The 25,813-nt window shown below is 41.6% G+C and overlaps 1 protein-coding gene across 8 annotated transcripts in view; it reads right to left on the bottom strand.

The window, feature by feature from the left end:
• LOC138763459 (ankyrin repeat and death domain-containing protein 1A-like) overlaps window positions 1-25,813 on the bottom strand; it is an 83,623-nt gene that overhangs the window by 24,653 nt on the left and 33,157 nt on the right. For all 8 annotated transcript variants that reach the window (XR_011357586.1, XR_011357583.1, XR_011357579.1 and 5 more), the window contains 2 exons: window positions 25,336-25,434; window positions 18,194-18,289 (listed from right to left, as the gene is read on the bottom strand). Coding sequence is in view for 4 of the 8 variants with exons in the window: in XM_069937646.1 (XP_069793747.1) it covers window positions 18,194-18,289; window positions 25,336-25,434 (195 nt within the window). In the remaining 4 variants the exon portion in view is untranslated. The remainder of the gene's footprint in view (window positions 1-18,193; window positions 18,290-25,335; window positions 25,435-25,813) is intronic.

Genomic DNA, 25,813 nt, shown 5'->3' with positions numbered 1-25,813 from the left:
GCAGTCTCTTCAATCTGAGGAGCCTGCAAGCTCACACCAAGACACAAGAGAAACTTGTCCGTGAACTACTCTTTGCAGACGATGCCGCTTTAGTTGCCCATTCAGAGCCAGCTCTTCAGCGCTTGACGTCCTGCTTTGCGGAAACTGCCAAAGTGTTTGGCCTGGAAGTCAGCCTGAAGAAAACTGAGGTCCTCCATCAGCCAGCTCCCCACCATGACTACCAGCCCCCCCACATCTCCATCAGGCACACAAAACTCAAAACGGTCAACGAGTTTACCTATCTCGGCTGCACCATATCATCAGATGCAAGGATCGACAATGAGATAGACAACAGACTCGCCAAGGCAAATAGCGCCTTTGGAAGACTACACAAAAGAGTCTGGAAAAACAACCAACTGAAAAACCTCACAAAGATAAGCGTATACAGAGCCGTTGTCATACCCACACTCCTGTTCTGCTCCGAATCATGGGTCCTCTACCAGCATCACCTACGGCTCCTAGAATGCTTCCACCAGCGTTGTCTCCACTCCATCCTCAACATCCATTGGAGCGCTTTCATCCCTAACGTCGAAGTACTCGAGATGGCAGAGGTCGACAGCATCGAGTCCACGCTGCTGAAGATCCAGCTGCGCTGGGTGGGTCACGTCTCCAGAATGGAGGACCATCGCCTTCCCAAGATCGTGTTATATGGCGAGCTCTCCACTGGCCACCGTGACAGAGGTGCACCAAAGAAAAGGTACAAGGACTGCCTAAAGAAATCTCTTAGTGCCTGCCACATTGACCACCGCCAGTGGGCTGATATCGCCTCAAACCGTGCATCTTGGCGCCTCACAGTTTGGCGGGCAGCAACCTCCTTTGAAGAAGACCGCAGAGCCCACCTCACTGACAAAAGGCAAAGGAGGAAAAACCCAACACCCAACCCCAACCAACCATTTTTCCCCTGCAGCCGCTGCAACCGTGTCTGCCTGTCCCGCATCGGACTTGTCAGCCACAAACGAGCCTGCAGCTGACGTGGACTTTTACCCCCTCCATAAATCTTCGTCCGCGAAGCCAAGCCAAAGAAGAAGAAGATATGCTAAAAGCATCTCTGTTCACTTAGACCCACTTCAAAAGTATGGATTATGAGCCCATGGACTCTGGCCTGTCTACTGACCATTAAATTAAAAGTCTTGCCTTTTTGAATAGCTGTCTCTGAATTTCCATTCTAACACATAAGTAAATAACAAAGAGTCTTGTATTTAAACTGATGTCCTCCTTCAGCACACATGTACTTCAGTTTTTAATGAACCATTGTTCTGATTCCATGGCATGTTTACACATTTTTACTGAACAATGAATCAACAGAAATTCTGACTTCCAAAATATGGTTTCTGTGTGTAAATGTCTGTGGTGTCTGTAAATGTGCCCCTGTCCACCAAAACACCTTTACTAAAAATATATATTATTTTAATTTAACTTTAAAGATTAATATTAACTCAAATCCATTACACTTGTGGCCATCCTCAAAAGTGATCTGCAGATGGGCTGGACATGATGAGGCAGGTTTGAATCCTTTCTTGTACAGTTCAGTCATGGGTTCTTTATCTTCTTTTTGCATATTCACAACTTCACGGCAGTTGTCTTCAACGAATCTGATTTGTTGCCCCTGATAATTCAGATTTCTTCTCTGACGAGTCTCACAGATTGCATGATCCTTTACTTGATAATAATGAAACCAGAGCATTAACGAATGTGAGCAGTGTCCTGAAGTTGGCTTGGGAGCCAAGGACCGATGAGTTCTGAAAAGCTCAGGCTTCTTAGAAAAGAACTCCCTTCCAAAAACCTCCATGAGTACATTTGAAAAGAAGTCTGTCAGCTAGCCACTTTCTGTGTCCTCTTTTAAGCTCAGATGCGTATATTTTGATGTCTGCTTCTACTCTCCAAATCAACTACTTTCGAAGCTAAGTTGAAGTTGTTAGCAGGCAATTCGGAACAAAGAGTTTCAAGCTTGTTAACATGTTTATTAACGGACTTCAAACCAGCCTCCACAACCTGTAATAGACAGGTTTACTCGGTGGCCCGAGACTGTGTCTATGGTAAATGCTACTATAGACACTTGTGCTCGAGCATTCTTCAGTTTCTGGGAGCTTGGTTTTGGTTTACTGGTGCAGGTTACTTCAAATAGAGAATCACAATTTACTTCCTCGCTGTGGACATCCTTGTCTCACTTGCTCAGTGCAACAATTCATCACACGAATGCCTATCATCCCCAGGCTAATGAAATAGTGGAAAGATTTCCTCGACATCTCAAGTCAGGCTTGATGATTTGGTTCGAGGGCCTGAACTGAGCTGATGTGCTGCTCTGGCTATTACTGGGCATTAGAACAACTCCAAAGGAAGACCTCCAAGCTTCATCTGCAGAGCTCATGTACGGCGCACCCTTGGTGGTCCCAGGAGAGTTTGACCCCTACTATTCCAACTCCAGCGATGATCCTAAGGAACTGTTGAGCAGGCTAAGGAAGACAGTAGGAAAATTGACCCCTATACCACCATCTTCACATGGAGAACACTCTTCTTTTGTAACTGAAGACCTCAAAACTATGAATATGTCTTCATCCAAAGGGGAAAACTTGATCAACCTTTACAGATGTTCTATAAAGGACCTTATAGGATACTAGATCGACCTGCATTTTGAACATTGGAGGGAAGCCACCGTCTTTCACTATTGACAGGGTTAAACCCACTCATGTGGATAAGTCTTCCCCACTGCAGCAGCCAACAGTCCATCACAGAGGTCGACAACCTAAAAGACAGATAAACCTTTCCGCTGTTTCTAGGGGGCTGGGGGGGGGGCATGTGTAGCAGCACTATGGTGGCACTACAACTCCCAGGAGGCATTGAACTAGCCATGTGACATCAGTGCATAATTACATCAGCGCATGATTCTGCCTTTTAAAAGGTTGCACGGGTGATGAAGGGTAAATCCATTTGATTCACTCTAGAAACACCTTGTGTGGTTATTTCGTCATGGCCAATGTGATTCTAATGGCCACACTACAACCTCTGGTACATTTTGATCGGTGGGAGGAAGCCGGAGCATCAGAGGAACCAACACAGACACAGGGAGAATGTACAAACTCCTTATGGACAGCAGAGGATTTGAACCCCAGTCCTGATCACTGGTGCTGTAGCAGCGTTGCTTTTACCACTCTGCTTACTGTAGTACCCTGGATATTTCATAAATTCAGAAATAATCAAATGCAATTGCAATTATTAAAACAAAAAAAATCCTACTAATATTTTAAAATTGAAATATTTGGGGAAAAAAATCATAATGAAAAAAAATGAAATAATCCATTGTAGAATGCTCAAGTCATTTACAAAATCTGAGTAAACTAATATTTGCCAAAGCCTAACAGGTGTAGTTTTTTTATTGAATTGAAAGGGGAAGCACTTCTCCATGAAGACTAAACTGATACAACTTTCCATTCCACCCTCATTTTGATCAATATCAGCAAATTCACAACATATGCTGAACTCCTTACAGAGCCCATCTGACAAAAACAACAAGTTTGGAAGTAAGTAATGGCATACAGGGTTCAGTGTTAAATGTTGGCTTTGTTAGCACACCCAGATCCTGAAGTGTACACTTAAAAATCTGACTGGAATAGTAATTGGTGAAACAAGTCCAAGCATAGACAAACTAGCCAGAAACTGTTCAATGGCTGATCAGGTATAAAGTGAAGGTCATTCCCTAATGATTTTATTGCAAGGGTTAATGACTTTTTTTCTGACAATTGGAAACTTCTGCTGATGCAGGAGATCCAAAGGAAGAACTAGAATGACAGACTAGGCTTCACGGTCCATCAGGTCTGTCCTGCACTTGGTCAGAATTACGACCCTTCGAGTACATTGCCCTGAGAGGGCCAGGCCAGAGTGTTGCATGCTCAGACTTCCAAGCTTCTAGAAAACCACAAGGCCAGAGGCAGACTGTAACAGTTGACAATGTTGCCTTCTGGTTAAGGAAAATGATTCATAAAGGGGTAGAATTGGAGAAATTCCACAGTGGGGGAGGTCTATGCTTCCTATCTGGCACTACATATAAAGTGAGTACATTTCTAAGTGGGGTTCCTGTGGCTCCTCTTCCCATTCCCACTCTGTTCCCAGGAAGTTCCATGTGCAAATTTCCCATGAACCTCGGATGGCTGTCTCCTCACTGCTAGTTTAAACAGCTGGAAACTTTTGAAGGAACTGAAAACTGCAAGCAGAACCAGGAAGGCCAATGTTGGAAGTGGTGCAAAGAAACAGACGGGCGGTATCTAATATGTCGTCCTGTGGCTGCAGTAAATCACTTATCACATCAAAAACTTTTCTTTGAAGACCACATGCATTTTCATCCTGTTATCAGACTCTTAAATGGGCCTCACAATAAAAAAATTATCCTCTTGTGTTGCTTTAATTGCACTTTTCTTTATATCCTACTTTTATTATAGTTTTCTAACACTATACCCTGCACTTGACTCAATGTAAATCTACCTCCTTCAGTTTTGTTTTATTATTCCACTACCTGCTACATTTAAGTAAGGGTTGACTTGCTTGTATAACATGCAAAACAAAGCTTTTCACTGCATATCAGTACGGGTGACAATAAACAAATCAATTCAAAAAAATTGCTAAGTATGAATAAAGGATTGGATCCAATTCCAGCTCTTATTAACCTCCTAACACTGGCTGAAATTAGCTACCAGTTAAGTATCCATTTATCCATGTAAACAAATGGTAAGATCTTCGTAGCCTATTGAACTTCTAAACAGACATTTTTGAACCACAAACAATGTTGTGGTTCCCATACTTCAGTTGTACAAATTCCATACATCCATAAAATTGCACTTCAGTTCATAAGGTCCCTGATGAACAGTCATCAACCTAACTTTTCACAGCTGTGACCTGCCTCCTGAGGTTTTCCAGCAGATGGTTTTTGTATCCAGCTTTAAACTGGAATGAGCTTCAGTAGGTAGCATACAGAGTAAATGGTGAACTATTTATTGCTAAAGGTTCAGGAATGGATACTTAGATTCATGTTTAATGAGTCTGGTTAAGTATCTGAAAAGATAAAGTTTGCGGGGTGATGGAGAAAAGTTTGGGATGGGGCTAAATTGTTCTTGAAGGGAACATACAGTCTAGAGGGGCCAAATGGCCTCCTCTGCTCTAACCATTCTGTGATTTAAAAGCTGCCAATCAACTTCCTAGTTGATTCGTAAGCATTTCATTCTCAGCCAAGGAGATTGAAAACACTAGGAAGTGGACAGCTCCATTTCAGCCAGAAGAGAGAGCTGAGGACAGAATGATGCTGAATCACTCACTGTCTCTGAAAGGGACACTTTTGCTTTTCATTCCTCTCTTTTTCTCCTTCCTTTTTTTGCAAATTGTACCCAGAGTTTGGTGGCTCTTTGCTAGTCCTTTGAATGAACGGAGAATAAAGCACAGTACAAGCCTTTCAGCCCACGATATTGTGTTGACCAATGAAAACCTACTCCACAACAATCTAATCCTTCCCTACCTCACTCCCATAACCTTTTATTCTTCTTAAATCCATGTGCCTATTTAGGAGTCTTTTGAATGTCCCTGTTATACCAGCCTCCTTATTCTTTGTTTGTTCCTTGAAGAAGGGCTCAGGCCCAGAATATTGGCAATATATCTTTGTCTCCTATGGACACTGAAAGACTGGCTGAGTTTATCCAGTATTTTGGTGTGTTTTTAGTACCAGCTTCCACCACCACCTTCAACAATGCATTCCAGGCACCCACTTCTCTCTGTGTAAAAAAAAAGCACCTCTGACATGTCCCCTAAGCTTTCCTCCATTCAACTTCAACAGATGCACTCTAGTATTTGCAATTGTCACCCCAGGAAAAAACATGCTAGCCATCCACCAAATCTAGGCCCCTCATAATCTTATATACCTCTATTAAATTGCCTCTCATTCTTCATCACTCTAAAGAGAAACACCTTAGTTCTGCCAACCTTGCTTCACATGACACGTTCTCCAATCCAGGCAACATCCTGGTAAATCTCCTCTGCACCCTCTCCAAAGCATCTACATCTTTCCTGTAATGATAAGACCAGAACTGAACACAATGTTCCAAGTGTGGTCTAACCAGAGTTTTATAGAGATACAACATTATCCCACGGCTCTTGAATGCAATCCCTCGGCTAACGAAGGCCAACACTCCTTACACCTTCTCAACTGAATGGTATCCAGAATAAAGGTCATCACTGTATCTTGGTGCATGTGACAATAATAATAATTATAAACCTCATTGCACCCCTTGTGGGAGTCAGTTACTCGCAGTAACGCCAATAACTCAGTCAAAACTCACATTTCTTTTGTGTTTTTTTTGATCTTGTATATGGAAGTACCTCAGATAGAGTTCCAAGATGAACTAAAATATCACAACTTAAACAGATTTTATTATTGTCTTTGGCTTGGCTTCGCGGACGAAGATTTATGGAGGGGGTAAAAAGTCCACGTCAGCTGCAGGCTCGTTTGTGGCTGACCAGTCCGATGCGGGACAGGCAGACACGATTGCAGCGGTTGCAAGGGAAAATTGGTTGGTTGGGGTTGGGTGTTGGGTTTTTCCTCCTTTGCCTTTTGTCAGTGAGGTGGGCTCTGCGGTCTTCTTCAAAGGAGGCTGCTGCCCGCCAAACTGTGAGGTGCCAAGATGCACGGTTTGAGGCGTTATCAGCCCACTGGCGGTGGTCAATGTGGCAGGCACCAAGAGATTTCTTTAGGCAGTCCTTGTACCTTTTCTTTGGTGCACCTCTGTCACGGTGGCCAGTGGAGAGCTCGCCATATAATACGATCTTGGGAAGGCGATGGTCCTCCATTCTGGAGACGTGACCCATCCAGCGCAGCTGGATCTTCAACAGCGTGGACTCGATGCTGTCGACCTCTGCCATCTCGAGTACCTCGACGTTAGGGGTGTGAGCGCTCCAATGGATGTTGAGGATGGAGCGGAGACAACGCTGGTGGAAGCGTTCTAGGAGCCGTAGGTGGTGCCGGTAGAGGACCCATGATTCGGAGCCGAACAGGAGTGTGGGTATGACAACGGCTCTGTATACGCTTATCTTTGTGAGGTTTTTCAGTTGGTTGTTTTTCCAGACTCTTTTGTGTAGTCTTCCAAAGGCGCTATTTGCCTTGGCGAGTCTGTTGTCTATCTCATTGTCGATCCTTGCATCTGATGAAATGGTGCAGCCGAGATAGGTAAACTGGTTGACCGTTTTGAGTTTTGTGTGCCCGATGGAGATGTGGTAGTCATGGTGGGGAGCTGGCTGATGGAGGACCTCAGTTTTCTTCAGGAAACTGCCAAAATGTTTGGCCTGGAAGATTTTATTATACCCCAAAGATAATTACACGTGGCTTTTATCATCTGATTCCAGGGTTACACATAAGCATTTTTTTAAACTGATCTTCAATATTGAACTATTTACTTTTATCCAACTATAGCTGAGGCCTGTGGCTCTGGTCAGCATCCTATCTCAACAAACATTCCTTTGACTCAGTCAATAAATCAGTGTCACACCCTCGCAACTGACTTTTGTATCCAACAAGCTTGTTATTAGACATCACCTTTACCTTTTGACCAGATTTGCATTTAAAGCCATCACCCTGCATTAATACAGTTTAATTGGTTTAGAAAGAGAAGTGTATTCCATCTATATCAGAAAACATTCGACCTGGAGGCAGCAGATGCTGCAGATCGAAGAAAACCATCCCAACGTGCTAGCTCAATGACAGAAACCAGGTCTGGCGTGTTTAATAGGACAGGGCCGTTACTCTCTCACAATAGGTTTTATCTGCTGCCCCAACATCAAGAATGCCTTAAAAATGCATCCCTGCACACAACCATCTTCTGCCCTCCTTTTGCTTCTTCCTGGGGTACAGGAAGGGGACTTGCAAATTTAGCCAATCTTGCAATATCTCACAATATCTTTCAAGGCAATTATTTGATAAACTAGAGCATTTTACATAGGTTATTGTTCACTATCGTTTGCACATGAAGACAATTGTTAATAGAAGCATTGCACAAAATAGTGAAGCTGATCACAGGCACTAAGGAAACTTATGGAGGCATAAGGCATCTTTCACCAAAGAAGAATATGCTGTTGGAGTCTCAGAAACCGTGATTTTATGAAGACTCTCCATGGGATAAATATCAAAAGGCTTCCAGAGATGAGGAGCTTTAGTTATGTGGATAGATAGATAATGTTGTCATTATTCTCCTTGGAACAGAGATGATTGTAAGGATACCATGAAGGCTTATACCAGTGGAGCTCCTGGTGAAGGTTCCTCGCCCCCAGCTGTCTGCCCATCTGACCCTCGACGCCCCGGCCACTGCCCATTGGAACTCTCGACCGCAGATCCTCCCTCTATAGGATGCCATAGGTGCTCTGTAGTTAGTAAGGGATTACTTAAGGTGGTATATGAGTGAAAAAATAGGTTGAGAACCTCTGGGTTAGGATATGGAATGGACTGCAGATCTTCTAGTGCAGAAAGTTACAAAAATTATTTTAGATGGCATAGAAGCAAGTTGGCTCTTTTCGAACCTTTGAATGACATGCCAAATAAAGTTGGTCACTATACCTTGGTGCAAAAGATAATAATAAATAAATCTAATCTGGTGTTCAAAACAGATATGAAAAGTATCTGAAAGTAATGGATTTTCAAGGTTTGTCGTAGAAACACAAAAATGCTGGAGGAATTCAGCAGGTCTCGCAGCATGCATAAGAGCTAAAGATATTCGACTAAAGTTTCAGGCCTGAGCCCTTCATCAAGATATGGGTAAAAAGCAAGCAGGCACCTGAATAAAAAGGTTGGGGAGAAGAGAAGAAAGGGCAGGGGGAAGAGGTTATTGAAGCGATGGAGGCCATTTCCCTCTGTGGTCTCGTGCACTGCCAGAAAGGGCAGGGGGAGGAGGTTACTGAAGCAATGGAGGCCATTTCTGTCCGTGGTCTCATGCACTGCCAGACTGAGACCACCCACAAACTGAAGAAACAACACCTCACATTCCCTCCAACTGGATGGCATTAGCATTGACTTTTTGTAGTTGGAACATCCAGGTTAAGCGATTACAACCTAATTCCTACAATTTGAAAAAGATTTCCAAATCTTCTGAAAAATTTAAAGTTTATTATGTAAATTATATGCAATCTTTTCAAGTGGTAGACAACTACCGATTTCAGTATGCCATCTACCCATTCCCAAATATGCATCTGACTTCCAAGTTACTGCCACACATTTTCTAGCTACTGTTAAGGCTATTTTAATAAATTCTTTTTGATATGTATTTAATTTCAATTTTAATTCTGTGTCAAAAATATTTCCAAGTAAAAAAAAATTTGGATCTTGAGGAAACTTAACTTTTGTAACTCTTTCAAAAATAAACAAATTCTATCCAAAACGGTCTTAATTTTGAGCATTCCCACATTGACTGTAGAAAAGCACCTATTCTTTATTGCATCTAAAACATCTGAAAAATTAGAACTTAATCCATTTAATTTATGTGGAGTAATATATAGTTGATGTAAAAAATTATATTGTACATTCTATACCGGACATTAACTGTTAGTCATACTATCCTGACAAAGTTCTAACCAAGTTTCCTCTTGAATATTTATTTTTAAATCTTTCTCTTGTCTTTGTCTTGTCTATAAACTCCTGGTTTATTCATTCCTTTTTGCAAAATTGTATACATAATTGAAATACACTTTTTAATATTTGTATCTCTGATTAATTAAATAACATTGTTCAGGCAATATCAAATCTGGACCTAAATTTTCTTTTAAGTATGCCTTTAACTGATAATAAGGGAATATTGTATTGTTTTGTATTCTGTACTTAACTTCTGTTGTCTTAATTCCGTTGTTAAACCAAATATTTAAAAAATGATCATTTATTGTAAAAGGAATAAGTTGATTCTGAACATAAAATTTATGAGTGTAGTAGACTTGTTTAGGTTAGCAATTCTAGAAGAACAATGATCAAGTTCAGGGTCCAGCCAACAATTCAAGTTTCCGGCTATTATCAAAGGATACACATTTAAGTCCAGTAGAAGAGAAAAAAGTTCTTAAAAAAAAAATGAGGGTCATCAGTATTAGGTCTGCAGATGTTTACAAAAAAATAATATTTGTTATAAAGTTTACCGGACAAGATTAAAAAGAACACCCATTAATGTCAGCGATAATCTCATGCTTCATAAATGACACTGATGGATCAATCAGAATTGAGACTTCCCTAGACTTAGCCAAAAGTGCAGAATGAAATTGCTGTCCCTTCCAAAATTTCAAGAAACACGGGGTATCAGGTGTACGAGATGAGTCTCCTGCAAGAAGATAATCTTGAGGTGAAACTTTCTAATAAGTGAAAAAAGCATTAGGATGTTTAACTGGATGGTTTAACCCTGAAATATTCCAAGATAAAACCTGAATACTTGTAGCCATCTAATAAATTAAAGATCAGTAAACCATAATTAATTAAAATAATGGCTTTTCCAGTAACAAAAAACCCAACGCAACCTCTAAAACAAACCCGTACTAAGCTAAAAAAAATCCCTCCCCCCCCTCCCAGAAAATTCCAACTGCTCAAGGGAGAAGCCAGTAAACAAAATGATAAAACCCCAAAACTTGCTATTGGCAGAAATCCCAGAACTGTAACTATAAGATAAGAAAAAGTCCCACAACTGCAAAATAATTTTGTCAAATGAAAGAACAAATAGATTTAAGATTAAGATTCCCACAACCTGGTTACTCTATTAGAAAGTTAAAAATGAAAAGACAAGGGAAAAATCTTTCCTCTTTTATTGCAGAATTAAATATTTGAGATAGTGATTTAATAAAATTTTTTTTACAAAAGCTATAAAACCTTAATTATTCATCATCTCACTGCTTCTTAAAAACAGTAAGAATATCTCAATATTCATATCAAAAAATCCAGGGAAAAAAAAGTAGAAAAGCAAGTTATAAAATAACTATTATTGAACACCAGGAACTAGAGAGTTATCTTTCAAAAATGTACTCCCAGTATTGGGCAAGCTCAGCCATTTCATGTTATCCGGTAAAGTAATTCTCAGTTTAGCTGGAAAACGCACTGATGGTTTAAAGCCTACGGTGTAAAGCAGGGACAAAACATCTTTGTATGTAGATTGCTCCTTCCTAACTTCAGGTGGGTAGTCACCGACAATCCTGATTAGTTTGGTCACTATACTGTAGGGTCCCTCCGAGACGAGACTCTCGTAGAAGTTGGTCTTTCGTCTGGAAACACTGTAAACAGAGGATGATGGATCGAGGTTTCATACCAGAAATAGGTTTAGGAATAAATGAACAGTGTGCTCTGTCAACTTTAGGGGGAGTTGGCAACATACCTGACCCAAAAATCCTCGTGGAGAAAATCAGTGAAAAATTGGGAAAGCTGGCCCGGTTCAGTTCCCTCCTTTAAGCCAATAATTCTTCAATTACTCCTTGTTCCTCACTTCCATATCTGCAACTTCCTTCAGTAACATATCATTGGATTTGCTTCACTCAAATTTATTCCATTGTATATCATCCATTAAGGAACTGTGGGCTTCAGCAGCTTTTTCCAAGTCCTTAATTTTGGAGTCAAGATCTTCTTTGATGCCTGGTAATTCCCCTCATCTTCCCAGTGACTTGATTTAAGAGAGGTTTACATTTCATTTGTATCTTTTTAAAAATATTTGACATCTTTACTCAAGTCCTTAACATTAAATTCCAATTTGTCTCTTTTGAAAATAGCTCAAAACCACCACCTCAAACCTGAATTTATCATCAAATACAATTTCTGCCAGGAACTACTCCAATCAAGCAATATTTTAAAATGTATCATTTGTGTCAACAACGCAAGTTTGATTAGTACAGTTCAACATGGGTTTATCACAAAAAAAATCTCAGTGTCAAACCATAACGTGAGCAAATTACACTTTGGAGAAAAGAACAGCTTTGTGGTAAGCATGCTATTTTTAAATATAACCATATAACCACTTACAGCACAGAACAGGCCAGTTCGGCCCTACTAGTCCATGCCGTAGCAAATCCCCACCCTCCTAGTCCCACTGACCAGCACCCGGTCCATACCCCTCTAGTCCCCTCCTATCCATGTAATGATCCAGTCTTTCCTTAAATGTAACCAATGATCCCGCCTCGACCACGTCTGCCGGAAGCTCATTCCACATCCCCACCACCCTCTGCGTAAAGAAATTTCCCCTCATGTTCCCCTTATAATTTTCCCCCTTCAATCTTAAATCATGTCCTCTAGTTTGAATCTCCCCCTTTCTTAATTGAAAAAGCCTATCCACATTTACTCTGTCTGTCCATTTTAAAATCTTAAACACCTCTATCAAGTCCCCTCTCAATCTTCTACGCACCAGAGAAAAAAGCCCCAGTCTGCACAACCTTTCCCTGTAACTCAGACCATGAAATCCTGTCAACATTCTCGTGAACCTTCTCTGCACTCTCTCTATTTTTTTTATTTTTAAAAGTTGCAGCAAGACATTGTAGAAACTCATTGGACTCTATGTGAACTTTAAAATATTGCAATCTTTTGAATTTATCACAGAGCACTCAAAAACACAGCACTGCACTAAGAAAGCTCAGGAACAATCATTTAGGAGTGTCTCTGCCTTCAGAACAATGTATTGACATATATTCTTCAGTTACTGAGAAACAAATTCTATTGCATAAAAACCAGTTAAACGAGATATACTGGTTTGCTTGGGTTATTTCAAACCAACTGATGAAGAGTGTTAGGTTAATAAAGGTCGCAAGATTTGAAGAGCTGGTGGTTGGAGGTGGGAAGGAATTAGAGAAACTAAACAAGTAAATATCTCCCCAAAAATGATGTAATTGATCGAACCAGAGAACCATTGGAACAAGAAACAAGCCCTTCAGCCCATCTGGTCAGTGCCAAACTATTTTCCACCTAATCCCATCAACCTGCACCCAGACCTTAGCCATCCATATCCCTCCCATCCAATCTTCCCTTAAAGGTTGAAATCAAACCTGCATCACCATCTTCCACTGGCAGCTCATTCCACACTCGTTCCCCTTAAATATTTCAGTTTTCACCCTTAACCCGTGTCCTCTCGTTCTGTTTTATCCAACTTCTGTGGTTAAACCCTCTGTATACCCCTCTTAATTTTGTAAACCTCAATCAAATCTCTCCTCTCTGACACTCCAGGGAATAAAGTTTATTATGTGCTCCCATTTTTCAGTCTATTTTCATTTGTGTGGGACTGTCACTTTAAGAGAACAGATCTAACAAAAGCCTGAGGCAGCATGTTTTTAAATTGGATACATCTTACAGAGAGAGAGAAACCCAAATACAGAGACCATGTGACCTACAGATTCAAGACTGAGTACACTGCGTTGCTCAGGGGCTATTTTAAGGAGACAGAACAGGAGCAAGGCACTCTTGGAAGAAATACTGTGCTGGATTGGCCTTGTGTGGTTATAGGCAATCTGTCAGATTTCTGCCTGTCTGTTATAGATGAATGAGAATACCACTCTGTGACTAAAAGACTGAAGGTCCCTTGAGCTCAGCTGACCCACGTAAAGGGTTCTGGAAGCTTTACGAGCATCGCTTGCTTCATGTCCCCTATGCTAAAGAAGAGTGGAGTTTTTGTTAGCACTCATCTAAAAAGGACATTTCGCTGGAAGCACCTCAATAAGGGTTTTGTGACATAAACCTCTGTCACCCCTGATATCTTTCACTCACCTCATAAAATGCTAATTTCATCTAAAGCCTGTGTGTCGCGTCCATCTAAGGTCTGTGTGTCACATCAATTTTGAGCCTATGTGTCATCACTGAATTTCTGAAACTGAATTTTGAACATTGAATTGCCTTTTGAGAACTGGCCTTGAGCTGTGGTGACTTGGAGTATTCCACACACACCAGCATAGTTGGAGGTTAAGTTAGGTAAGTTTAGTTACGTTTAAATAAGTGTAAATAAATTGGATAAGATGCTATATCATTGATAATTTATAATTAAAAATACTATTTTAAATATAACATCGTCTGGGCTCATTTCTATTGCTTCTGCATGGTACGTAACAAGTCCTAACCTGTTTAATATATTTCTTTATAACTCAGCTCTTCAAGTTAAGTCCAGGCAACAACCTGTTCTCCACACTCTTTGAATCGTAATGATATCATTCTTGAAGATGGATGACCAAATCTTAACATATAACTCCAAATTTGGCCTCACCAAAGTGTTATACAACTTCAATAAAACATCCCAACTCCTGTACTAAGTTCTTTGACTGATGATGACCAATATGCCACTAGCTCTCTTTACGTCATACCATTTTCAATAATTTTCTATTCTTATACCCTTCTGTTTACTGCACACTGTGTGTCCTCACTCCTCACAACTGTCTGCATTAAATTACAACTGCCATTTTCCAGTCCATTTTTCTAGCTGATCCAGATTCCATTGTAAGTTTTGAAAACCTTCCCCACTGTCAACTACACCCCCAATCTTAGCATCATCTACAAATATGCTGAATTCAATATAACTCATTATAATCCTGATTGTTGGAATGAAAAGCACCAATCCCTGAGGCACACCACTAGACACAGGCCTCCAGTCAGAGGGGCTATCATCTACTACCACCCTCTAGCTTCCCCCATAACGCCAATGACTCACCTCATCCTGAATATTGAGCGACTGAACCTTCTTGACTAATCTCCCATGCAAGACCTTGCAAGGCCTTACTAAAGTTCATGTAGACAACATCCACAGCCTTTCCTTCATCAGTCACTTGGTGCAATGAAATAGTGGACAATTTAACAGATGTAGGTATCCCCTGGTTTTCAAAAGTTCACTTTACGCCACTTCACTTTTACACAAGACTTACATTAGTACCTGTTTTTGCTAACCAAAAGAAATCCGAAGATGATTTTTGCTTTTACGAGAAAGGCAAAAAGTGAAAATAGCATTCGATTTGCAGCGAGCCATTAATGAGGGAGCACAGCACACATCAGTGGTGCCACCAAGCACCTTCCCCAGGAACAACACTCAGCATCAAGCTGCCATAGCTTTGAACTGTGTCTGTGAGCATCTGTGCTTTATCTTAATTTATTTTGTGAATCCGTTAGGAAGATGTGTCCTTAGGTATCAGAAAGGCCTAAGAGAGTTCGCAACGGTGTTATGCTGTGCATAAAACTGGATGCAATTAAGCATTTTGATTGTGGTGAAGGAAATGAAGACAGTGAACTTGCCTGCATCCACTATTCGTACTATTTGCACGCAGAGAGAAAGATTAGGTTTATACATTAAGTAAATGAAGACATTAGGTTTTATGCGTTATTTGGTATGATTTGGTTGGTTTTTTTTGGGGGGGGGTTCTGGGAACACTCAAAAATGTTTCCCTTCTAAATTAGCAGTAATTGCTTATTCGCTTTATACCATTTCAGCTTACAAAGGGGTTCATAGGAACTTTCTACTTTCAGATAGTAGGGGATACCTGTATGTGGGTTTGGTGCTAAGAAAAGGAGCAAGGAAAAAAAAAGATTCTCATCCCAGGAGTAATAGATGCAGGCTAGAATTGTGGCACAACTTGTGAAGAATAAATGTTGCAACCAAATGAGAGAAATTGAATAATTAAACACTAAAACCTGCAGATCTACCAAGCTAGAGACCAGATCAGAAAGGTACTGTGCAAATATTGTACACTGAAGTTAGAGAGTCCTAACACCATGCTGAAGCCTACCACAGAAACTCAGGGAAGAGGTCATTGGAAACAGTGTGTAAGGAAGCAGATGCGTGGTAAGCGCGTCATCTTTGTGTATGTCTCAAAATAAATCCCACCAGGCCCCTGCTCTCAACAGTTTTACTTGCAAATGTACGATCTCTGGAAAATACACTGGATTATCTGCAGCTGCATCTGAACCAGAGGGAAAAAAGGGACTACTGCACCCTGGTAATTACAGAAACATGGCTCCAAGACTCCAGTTCAGATTTGACAGTCCAACTAGAAGGCCTCATCTCCTTTCAGGCAGAGAGAAATGCTGCTATTTCTGGGGTTTGTGCATCGCTATCTACAAGGACTGGTGTACAAATGTCTCTGTAGTAAAGTCTCACAGCTCACCAAAGATAGAGCTCTTAATAGTGAAGTGTAGGCCCTTCTACTTATCCAGAGAATTCACAGCCATCTAATCACAGCTTCGAGCTCTGGCTACACTGCTTTGAGTCTTCCTACAAAAGAATGAATTATTGTGTGGTGTGGTAACTGCAAAGCATCAGTCTGGAATGAATGACTATTTTGTGTTAATTCACAGTGGAGGACACATTGAACATACCAAGGACAGATGTTATTGATGAGAGGACCTGGATATAATAGCTATCACTAAGAGGTCATACTTATAAAATTGGTGTGTCTAAAGGTAGATAAATGTTCTGGTTCTGATGGAATGCATTCTGAAAGAAATGGGTTTGGAGATAATTTACCAAGGTTCTCTGGACTCTGGGCAGCGGATTGGAAGACAGTGAATATCACACCACTCTTCAAAAATAGGGTGTCGGCAAAATGCAGGGAACAATATTGCATTTAGTTTAACATCTATAGTTGGGAAAATGCTTGAAGCTATCATTCATGAATGAAGAAATAGCGAGGCATCCAGTGCAATATGGGCCATCAGGCAGATGCAGCGTGAATTCAGTAAAGGCATGTTCTGTTTGACAAATTTACTGGAGTCCTTTGATGATACAACAAGTGCTGTAGATAGAGGGGAGCAGGTGGGCGTTGTTTATCTGGATTTTCAAAAGGCTTTCAATAAGGTGCTGCATAAAAGATTTATGCAGGATGTACAGAATTTATTAAGGATGTACAGAATTGGGGATGATTATTAGCGTGGCTAGAGGATTGGTTAACCAAGAGAGAGCAGAGAGTTGGGGTGCAGGGGTGTTTTTCTAGTTGGCAATCAGTGGTGAGCGGGGTGCCACAGGGGTCAGTGCTGGGCACGCAACTGTTCACAGTATACATAAACGATCTGGAAGAGAGGATAGAGTGTAATGTATCCAAGTTCACTGATGACACTAAATAGAGTGGAAAAACAAATTGTGCAGAGGATATGGAGAGTCTGCAGAGAGATATAGATAGGTTCAGTGAGTGGCTCAGGTTCTGACAGTTGGAGTACTATGTTGGCAAAGGTGAGGTTATCCACTTTGGAAGGAAGAATGGAAGATCAGAATACAGGCAAATCCCACGATATGCTACTTCAATCAACGCGAAATTCAGTTACCGCGATTTGGAAAACTGCGACCATTCCTGTTTACTGGAAATTTCTGCAAAACTCGAGTTACAAGTAGATTGTGTGAACAGCCCTAAATAGCATATGTACAAATGACAGTCAGACTCAGTGTGTGCCCCTTATTAAATACGGATAAAAGAAAATGTGGAAAAAATCTGACAGTGATATTAAAAGGAAAAGAAAAGCAATTACTTTAGAAGAAAATCTTGGAAGTTATTAAATGACATGAAGATGGTGCCAGCAATATGGACATGATCTGGGCTACAATGAGTCCATAGTATGCACAATTTTAAGTAAGAAGCATGAATATAAAGAACAGGGTAAAGTTGCATCAGCCATGATCACATTGAACGATGGAGCAGGCAGGACGAGCTAGATGTCCTACTCTTGCTCCCATTTCTTATTTTCTTAACTCAATACATAGGATGATTAAAACAGCTGAGAGTATCACTGGGGTATCCTTTTCCTCTGGGATATCCCTTTCCTCTATAGATGGCATTTACTGGGAACATTGTCTAACTAGAGATCAAATAATTATAGAAGACCCTATCCATCCAGTGCACAGTAACTTCAATCCACTACCATTGAGAAGAAGGTAGAGGAACATCAAAATCAGCATTACCAGGCTGGGGGATAGATTCTTCCCACAGGCTGTGATACTAATGAACACTATCCTGTAACTGGAACAATCATTCCAGATCCTTACATATATTTATTTTGAATTTAAGTGATCCTTATGCACTGTGTTTGACGTTTTTTGTGTGTACACCATGGCCCAGAGTGATACTGTTCCGTCAGCTTGTATATGTACAATCAGGTGATAATAAACTTGAAACGTTACAGAAAAGTCAATTTAGATATCCAATGAGCACTCCTCTCAAAGTAAAAGCTTACCTCCTTCCATGCATAATATCTTTCTGCCTTAATGATCATGTCTACAATAATGATGTGATTTACTCTTGCTGCCACTCCCAGTGGAGTCTTGCCTTGCTGCAAACAGGAAATTGGTGAAAATCAGTGCAAAGCTAATTGGCATCTTAACACTGAACATCATAACAAACTTAACTTTTCTGTTAAAATTAATGGTAAATACTTAAAATATTTTTATTGAGTTTAATATATAAACTTACAAACAAAATTTTAAGGAAAACAAGTCATCTCATAGACCTACAAGTACAAAAAAAGAAAAAAAACTGATGGATCTACATTAGACAGTTCCTTGGTCCAGACAAGTAACAAGTCATTGAATTAATCTATGATAACATGGTTATCATAAATTGATGGAAAATACTCAAGTACTGCGGTACACACAAGTGCTGGAGAAACTCAGCATCAACAGGAAGCAAATGGTAACTAATGTTTCAAACCTGACCCTTTTGTCGTGACCTGCTGAGTTTTTTCAACGCATTCGTGCACTTCACTCGACTCCAGCATATGCAGATTTTCTTGTTGATCTCAAGTACTGTAATAACTGATGCAAACTTATAATATCCATTACCATTTTCAATCTGTCTTCTCAGCATTAAAGGAGGGATGATTTGTCATTTCAAAAAGTAATGTATTACCCCTTTCATTGGTTTTAATGTAAAAAAACAGATTTATATCAGAGGTGAAGGATTGATATAAAATATACTAATAAATATGCATCGATTCTAGGTTCTATGTTATCTTAGGAAAGGGAATCTCCTATTGAATTGAATGAGAGCCAAATCTGACCCACAAAATTGCCATTGAAACACTGGATACCTTCCATAGAACCATAGAATAATAGAATGCTACAGAACAGAAAACAGGCCATTCAGCCCTTCTAGTCTGTGACAACCACTATTCCGCTAGTCCCACTGATTTGCTCCCACTCCATAACCCTCCAGACCTCTCCCATTCATGTATCTATCCAATCTATTCTTAAAACTCAAGATCGAGCCCGCATTCCCCATATCAGATGGCAGCCCATTCCACACTAAGTGAAGAACTTTCCCCAAATGTTCCCCCTAAACCCTTACTCTTTCAACTTAAAACTATGACCTCTCGTATTTATCTCCCCCAATCGGTAGAAAAAGCCGACTCGCATCCATTCTGTCTCTACCTCACATAACCTTGTAAATCTCTATCAAATCTCCCCTTATTCTTCTTCTTCATTCTAAGGAATAAAGTCCTAACCTGTTTAATCTTTCCCTGTAACTCAACTCCTGAAGACCCGGCAACATCCTAGTAAATCTCCTCTGCACTCTCTCAATCTTATTGATATCCTTCCAGTAGTTAGGCAACCAGAACTGCATGCAATATTCCAAATTTGGCCTCACTAATGTCTTCAACAACTTCAGCATGACATCCCAACTCCTATACTCAACATTTTGATTTATAAAGGTCAATACTTTGATTTATAAAGGCTAAGATGCCAAAAGCTTTCTTTAGAATCCTGTCCACCTTTGACACCAGGGAGCAATGTATCTGTATTCCCAGATCACTTTGCTCCTCTGCACTCAAATCCCTACCATTTATGTGTATGTCCTACCTTGGTTTGCCCCTCCAAAATGCATCACCTCACACTTGTCTGCATTGAACTTCATTTGCCATATTGTGGCCCATACTCCTAGTGGTCCAAATCCCTCTGCAAGCTTTGAAAATCTTTCTTGCTGTCCATAACACCTCCTATTTTTGTGTCACCACATTATCATCCAGATCATTGATATATACAACAAACAACAATGGTCCCAACACAGATAATAATAAATAATAACAATTACAGCACGGAAACAGGCCATTAGGCCCTTCTAGTCCGCACCGAACCAAACACCCCTTTCTAATCCCACCTCCCTGCACAATGCCCATAACCCTCCATCTTCCTCTCATCCATATACCTGTCCAACCTTTTCTTAAATAATACAATTGACTCCGCCGCCACTATTTCTCCCGGAAGATCATTCCACACAGCTACCACTCTCTGAGTAAAGAAGTTCCCCCTCATGTTACCTCTAAACCTCTGCCCCTTAATTCTTAACTCATGTCCTCTTGTTTTAATCTTTCCTCCTCTTAACGGAAATAGTCTATCCACATCCACTCTGTCTATCCCTTTCATAATCTTAAATACTTCTATCAAATCCCCTCTCAACCTTCTACGCTCCAAAGAATAAAGACCCAATCTGTCCAATCTCTCCCCATACTCCAGATGCTTAAACCCAGGCAACATTCTGGTAAACCTTCTCTGCACTCTCTCCACTCTGTTTATATCCTTCCTATAATTAGGCGACCAGAACTGCACACAGAACTCCAAATTAGGCCGCACCAACGTCTTATACAATCTCAACATCACCTCCCAACTCCTATATTCCATGCAATGATTGATAAAGGCCAGCATACTAAAAGCCTTCTTCACCACCCTATTCACGTGAGTTTCTACCTTCAGGGAACGATGTACCGTCACTCCTAAATCTTTCTGCTCTTCTGTATTCCTCAATGCTCTCCCATTTACCACATATGTCCTATTCTGATTCTTCTTACCAAAATGAAGCACCTCACACTTATCAGCATTAAATTCCATCTGCCATTTTTCAGCCCACTTTTCTAAGCAGCCCAAATCCCTCTGCAATCCTAGAAAACCTTCTTCATTATCCACTATTCCACCTATCTTAGTATCGTCTGCATATTTACTAATCCAATTCACCACCCCATCATCTAGATCATTAATGTATATAACGAACAACAATGGGCCCAATACAGATCCTTGAGGCACACCACTGGTCACCGGCCTCCAACCTGACAGACAATTATCCACTACCACTCTCTGGCCTCTCCCTTTCAGCCAATGTTCAATCCATTTGACTATCTCAAAATTTATACCTAAAGACTGCACCTTCCTAACTAACCTTCCATGTGGTACCTTATCGAAGGCCTTACTGAAGTCCATATAGACAACATCCACTGCGCTACCCTCATCCACATTCCTAGTCACCTCTTCAAAAAATTCAATCAGATTGGTCAAACATGACCTTCCTCCCACAAATCCATGTTGAGTACTCCTGATCAGACCCTGTCTATCCAGATGTTTATAAGTACTATCTCTAAGAATTTTCTCCATTAATTTACCTACCACAGACGTCAAACTTACAGGCCGATAGTTGCCAGGCTTCCTCCTTGAACCCTTTTTAAATAACGGAACCACATGCGCAATGCGCCAATCCTCCGGCACTATCCCCATATCTAATGACATTCGAAAAATTACCGCCAGAGCCTCTGCTATTTCCTCCTTCACTTCTCTCAATGTCCTGGGGAAGATCCCGTCTGGTCCTGGAGACTTATCCACCTTTATATTCTTCAAAAGCCTTAAAACTACACCTTTTGTAATCTCTATATTCCCCATATTTACCCAATTTGCTTTTTTTATCCCACATCTCCCAATATCCTTCTCCTTAGTGAATACCGAAGAAAAGAAACTGTTCAATATCTCCCCCATTTCTCTAGGTTCCACACACAGTTTTCCACTCTGATTTTCTAAGGGACCAATTTTGTCTCTAGCTTTCCTCTTACCATTAACATATTTGTAGAACTCTTTTGGATTTGTTTTCACCCTGCTTGCCATAGTTTTCTCGTACCTTCTTTTAGCTTTCCTAATTCCTCTCTTAAGATTCCTCTTACATTCAATGTATCTTTCAAACATCTCCTTAACTCCATGCTTCTTATATCTAATGTACGCCTCCCTTTTTCTTCGAACCAAGTTTCCAATATTCCTTGAAAACCACGGCTCTCTCAAACCTTTTGCCCCTCCCTTTAACCTAACAGGAACATAAAGCTTTTGCACTCTCAAAATCTGATCTTTAAAAGACTTCCATCTCTCTACTACATCCTGCCCATAAAACAAATTGTCCCAATGCACACCCTGCAAGTCCTTTCGCATCTCCTCAAATCTAGCTTTTCCCCAATCAAAAACCTCAATCCTTGGCCCTGATTTCTCTCTTTCCATAATGACATTGAAGCTGATGGCATTATGATCACTGGACCCGAAGTGCTCGCCAACACTAACCTCCGTCACTTGACCCATCCCATTTGCCAACAGTAGATCTAACACTGCTCCTTCTCTGGTCGGCACCTCTACATATTGTTGTAAAAAACTATCTTGCACACATTTCACAAACTCTAACCCATCCATTCCTTTCACAGAATGTGTTTCCCAATCTATATGTGGAAAATTAAAATCTCCCATAATTACAACCCTGTGCTTATCACAAATATCTACTATCTCCCTACAGATTTGCTCCTCTAGGCCTCGGTCCCCTCCGGGTGGTCTATAATACACCCCTACAAGTGTAACCTCTCCTTTCCTACTCCTCAGTTCCACCCAAATAGCCTCCGTGGATGTGCCCTCTAATCTATCCTTCCTAGGCACCGCTGTAATATTTTCCCTGACAAGCAATGCAACCCCACCTCCTCTTGCCCCTCCGACTCTATCACACCTAAAACAACGAAACCCAGGGATATTCAGTTGCCAATCACATCCCTCCTGCAACCATGTCTCACTAATCGCTACCACATCATACTTCCAAGTATCAATCCACACCTTCAGCTCATCCACCTTTTTTACAATACTCCTGGCATTAAAATATATGAATTTCAGGGATTTCCCATTTTTTAATCCCTGTTTTCCCTCATCTTTAAGAACAACATTATTTACTTTTCCTGACAATTGCCCTTCATCTTCTTCCAGAGCATTTCCCTTCTCTATCACCTGCCCATCCATATTCAAATACTTACTACAAACTTTCAGTGTTTTCATTCTAACCTTCTCCTTACTGCTCTGTACTATTTTGTTCCCTCCCCCCAACCATTCTAGTTTAAAGGATCCTGAGTAGCCCTAGCAAATACCTCTGCCAGGATTCTGGTCCCCCTGGGATTTAAGTGTAACCCGTCCTTACTATACAGGTCACATCTCCCCCAAAAAAGGTCCCAGTTATCCAGAAACTTAAAACCCTGCCCTTTACTCCACCCCTTCAGCCACGTGTTAATCCTCCACCTCATCCTATTTCTATTCACACTGTCACGTGGCACAGGGAGTAATCCAGAGATTACCCCCTTTGCGGTCCTTCTTTTTAACTCCCTACCTAACTGCCTGTACTCACTTTTTAGGACCTCTTCTCTAATTCTCCCTATGTCATTGGTACCTACATGTACCACGACCTCTGGCTCCTGTCCCTCCCACTTTAGGATATCTGGGACACGAGCAGCAACATCTCGGACCCTGGCACCAGGGAGGCAAACCACCATCCGGTTCTCCTTGCTGCGTCCGCAGAATCCCCTATCCGTCCTCTTAACTATGGAGTCTCCTACCACAATTGCCCTCCTCTTCCTTTCCCTCCCTTTCTGAGCTACAGGGGCCGACCTCATGCCGGAGGCACAGCCACTGTCACTCCCCCCAACCTTGATGTCCCCCTCAACAGTGCTCAAAGAGGCGTACTTATTGCTGAGGGTTACATTCACAGGGCTCGTCTCTGGCACCTTACATTCTTTTGTCCCTCTCCTAACAGTTACCCACCTTTCATCCTCCCGTGGCCCTGGCGTGACCACCTGGCTGTAACTCCTGTCTATGACTACCTCTGTTTCCCTAACCAGCCTGAGGTCATCGAGCTGCAGCTCTAGTTCCCTAACACGGTCCCTGACAATCTGCAACTCGACACACCTAGTGCAGATATGGACATCCGGGAGTCTGGAAGACTCCAGGACCTCCCACATCTGGCACTCCCGACAACACACAGCCTTAACACTCATCCCTTACCCCAATGAAGTAGTAATAAAGACTATCTTAGCTTTCTCTCCGCCTGCTTTCGCCGAAGCCTGATGAGCCAAAGCCTGGAAGTCCCACTCCTTCACTGGGCCACTCACTCGCTGGGCCGCTCGCTGTCCCTCTTATTTATTGGCCTTTTACCAATTAACCCCTACACACTCTCCTGTACGCTGGCTCGACCAATGGCCGCCTCCGACGCCGACTCCTCCCCGCAGACCCTGGTAAGAAACTTTTAAAAAAGTTTTCTTACCTGCCCCGGACTCTTTTCTTTTCTGTCCTTCTCCTCTCCTCTCCTCTCCTCTCCTCTCCCTACTGCTAAGCTCTGTCCCCAGTAAGAGTCTTTAAAAAGACCTTACCTTCCCGTCACACTCTCCTGTACGCTGGCTCGACCAATGGCCGCCTCCGACGCCGACTCCTCCCCGCAGACCCTGGTAAGAAACTTTTAAAAAAGTTTTCTTACCTGCCCCGGACTCTTTTCTTTTCTGTCCTTCTCCTCTCCTCTCCTCTCCCTACTGCTAAGCTCTGTCCCCAGTAAGAGTCTTTAAAAAGACCTTACCTTCCCGTCACACTCTCCTGTACGCTGGCTCGACCAATGGCCGCCTCCGACGCCGACTCCTCCCCGCAGACCCTGGTAAGAAACTTTTAAAAAAGTTTTCTTACCTGCCCCGGACTCTTTTCTTTTCTGTCCTTCTCCTCTCCTCTCCTCTCCTCTCCCTACTGCTAAGCTCTGTCCCCAGTAAGAGTCTTTAAAAAGACCTTACCTTCCCGTCACACTCTCCTGTACGCTGGCTCGACCAATGGCCGCCTCCGACGCCGACTCCTCCCCGCAGACCCTGGTAAGAAACTTTTAAAAAAGTTTTCTTACCTGCCCCGGACTCTTTTCTTTTCTGTCCTTCTCCTCTCCTCTCCTCTCCTCTCCCTACTGCTAAGCTCTGTCCCCAGTAAGAGTCTTTAAAAAGACCTTACCTTCCTGTCACACTCTCCTGTACGCTGGCTCGACCAATGGCCGCCTCCGACGCCGACTCCTGAGGCCCACCAGTCTGAGACGCAACCATCCACTACCACCCTTGTTTTATCTCACACAGCCAATTTCAAATCCAGTTTACAACCTCTCCATGGATGCCTAGTGTCTTAACCTTTTGAACTAACCTCCCATGTGGATGCTTTACTAAAGTCCATGTTGAACTGCAATATATTACCTCAACATTTCAGTATTGCACACATCCCCAACCAAACCCCCACATGGTTTTGGGCAACAAACCTTGTCTTTTTGTTTCAGGTCAATGTTTGCCTTCAGGAGTAATTCCACTAAGTCAGCTCTTCCAAGTTCTGCTGCTAGATGCAATGGATTCTGGTTTCTCTGAAGAGGAAAAGAAGATTCATTCGTGGAAATGAGTTTAAACTATTTTCTTTGGCTCTGTAATCAAGTTTATAATTTGTTATTTTCTCTTTGTTGATAATCCATAACAAATTTACATTGATGGTTTCAAAATCTAGTAAACATCAGGAGATGAAAGGGATGTCTATCAAAGGGCCAGCAGGTAATCTATGTTTGACTTCTCAAGGCAAGTCATATTTGTAATTCATGGAAAACTACAGTAAAACCCCTGCTGTCCAACACCAACAGGGATTGGTAGATGCCAGTCAAGCGAGTTTCCCAGTTGGGTGAGACGGTGTGTGGCATAGGTCGGCAAACTAAGGGCAAAGCGAGCTATTTTTTACCTGTTTATTTTCTGCCA

This window comes from Narcine bancroftii, chromosome 1 (genome assembly GCF_036971445.1).
Source record: "Narcine bancroftii isolate sNarBan1 chromosome 1, sNarBan1.hap1, whole genome shotgun sequence".
Lineage (NCBI taxonomy): Eukaryota > Metazoa > Chordata > Chondrichthyes > Torpediniformes > Narcinidae > Narcine > Narcine bancroftii.
Note: the sequence above shows the minus strand (reverse complement) of the source record. Positions and strands in the feature narration are given on the sequence as shown.